Genomic DNA, 2411 nt, shown 5'->3' on the forward strand with positions numbered 1-2411 from the left:
TTCAATTTCGCTGAAAGCCGGCATCCCGTCTCGCTCATGCAGCTAATCAACGTGTGTCTTTGTGAAGTCGGCATCTCGTCTCGCTCATTCAGCATCAACATGTTTCTTTGTGCGTACTGTAGTCAAGCCCTTCGTTATGTCTACAAAACGATCTGCTGCTGCTGCTGCTACTGCTTCTGGGGCTGTGCCCAAGCGCCAAAGGAAGATGTTAACAATTGCTGAAAAGGTACAATTGTTGGACATGTTGAAGCAAGGGAAAAGCTATGCTGCTGTAGGACGCCACTACGGCATCAACGAGTCCACGGTTCGTTACATTAAGAAGGATGAAAACCAGCCTCTACAGCCGCAGTGTCCTTTAACCAGGGCGCGAAACGAATTGTAAGTGGACGTAATAAGGCGATTGTCCGTATGGAATCTGCTTTAGGGATTTGGATCGAAGACTGCCGGAAGAAAAACATCCCCGTGGACACCAATATCATCCGAGAAAAAGCCAAGCAGCTTTATGATAGGTTTGCGGATGCCGGAGATGCTCTAGAAGACGATCCTCAAACTGGAACTTCTGCTGAATCCCCCAGCGAGAGCTGTAAATTTACTGCCAGCAAGGGCTGCTTTGAAAATTTCAAAAAAAGGTTCAACTTAGCCAGTGTGACCCTGCAAGGAGAGGCTGCCTCCGCAGACAAAGCCGCAGCTGAGAAATATGTCGCGGACACGTTCAAGGCGATCATTGAGGAAGGCGGATATCAACCTGAAACCGTGTTTAATATGGATGAGACAGCCCTATTTTGGAAGCGGATGGCGTCTCGTACTTTTATAATGAAGGATGAGGCAAAAGCCCCGGGGTTTAAGGCTCACAAAGATCGCATCACACTGGTCATGTGCGCCAATGCTGCGGGGTTTATGATAAAGCCTGGGTTTGTTTATAATTCGAAAAACCCCCGGGCCCTGAAAAATAAGAATAAAAACCTGCTGCCTGTGTACTGGATGCACAACCCGAAGGCCTGGATTACGAAACGCCTAACGTCGGATTGGTTTCACCAATGTTTCATCCCAGAGGTAAAGATCTACCTGGCAGAGAAAGGGCTGGAGTTCAAAGTCCTTTTACTTCTGGACAATGCTGGAGGTCATCCCTTGGATCTATCCTACCAAGGTGTAAAAATAGAGTTCTTGCCGCCGAATACGACGTCACTGATTCAGCCAATGGATCAGGGAGTTATCCGGGCTTTCAAAGCATTGTACACCAAGAACAGCCTGCAACACATGGTCGAGGCAATGGACACGGATGATGACTTTTCCCTGAAGGAGTACTGGCGTAAGTACGTGATCACCTCGTGTATGGTGAACGTGCAAAAGGCACTTAACGATATGAAGAAAGGGACGGTTAATGCCTGTTGGAAGAAATTGTGGCCAGATGTTGTGCACGACAAGAAGGGCTCTTCTGCAGAAGAAATTCTACACTCGGCAGTTGACAAGACAGTCAGGCTGGCAAAACTGCTAGGAGGAGAAGGTTTCAACTACATGACCTGTGATGACGTCAACGAGCTGCTCGATGCCCACTCCGAGCCACTGAGCGAATTAGATTTGGCCGAGATGACCAAGTCAGCGAGCGAGGAAGAAGACGACCCAGCACAGGAAGAAGACGACCCCGGACTCGCGACCATTCTACGAATGGCAAAAGATCTACAGACATCAGTCGAAGAATGGGACCCGCAAATGATTCGCTCTTTGCAATTTAAAAATGCTATTGACTGCGCCACGGAAGTGTACAGGAACCTCTTTACACAAATGAAAAAGCAGCGTCAGCAACTGCCCATCACGATGTTCCTCACCCGCAAAACACTGCCTAGTACGCCTTCAGTTGAAGAAGAAAGTCCAGATGACGGCGGCGGTGCTGCACAGTCGCCTGAAGAGGCTCCTTTAGAACAGCTGTGACAGTGCAGTAAATGTCATCGTTATCGGAAAAGTCGTCGTGTCATTGTTGGTGAGTACCCATAACTAATTTTCTACGTACTTAGCACATGTATGTATGTTTATTGTAACTGTACACACTTTTATACAATTTTTCTTGCATTGTAGGTATTTTTTGCTGGTGGCCTGTCTATCGTAATGGTTGTAAAATCTGTGATATTGGAGACGCTCCACAGTATCTTTAAAATAACATTTTGGTTTTATGTACAGCATTTACATGTTATAGATTTTTCACTTTGTATTTTTATATTACTTAATCAATTACAATATGTTTAAAACTATTACATATTAAACTCCTCAGTGATATATGACACGTATGTTTGTGAGTAGTATACTGTATAAAAAGTGTGTTTACATACATAATTTCAATGAATCTTACCTAATAACTAAGAGAATATAAAAGGTTTATGCTGTATAACTGTGCGGGGAATATTTATAAACCATGT

General features: G+C 45.0%; 1 protein-coding gene across 1 annotated transcript; it reads left to right on the top strand.

The window, feature by feature from the left end:
- Nucleotides 1-408: 408 nt before the first annotated feature.
- LOC120515541 (tigger transposable element-derived protein 1-like) lies at nucleotides 409-1929 on the top strand. The gene has a single exon (XM_039736646.1). The coding sequence runs from the start codon at nucleotides 409-411 to the stop codon at nucleotides 1927-1929; it is 1521 nt and encodes a 506-aa protein (XP_039592580.1).
- Nucleotides 1930-2411: the final 482 nt, after the last annotated feature.

This window comes from Polypterus senegalus, chromosome 1 (genome assembly GCF_016835505.1).
Source record: "Polypterus senegalus isolate Bchr_013 chromosome 1, ASM1683550v1, whole genome shotgun sequence".
NCBI lineage: Eukaryota > Metazoa > Chordata > Cladistia > Polypteriformes > Polypteridae > Polypterus > Polypterus senegalus.

Bases quoted from the DNA above. Each gene is read 5' to 3' on its own strand.
- LOC120515541 (XM_039736646.1), top strand. From the start codon at position 409: ATGGAATCTGCTTTAGGGATTTGGATCGAAGACTGCCGGAAGAAAAAC.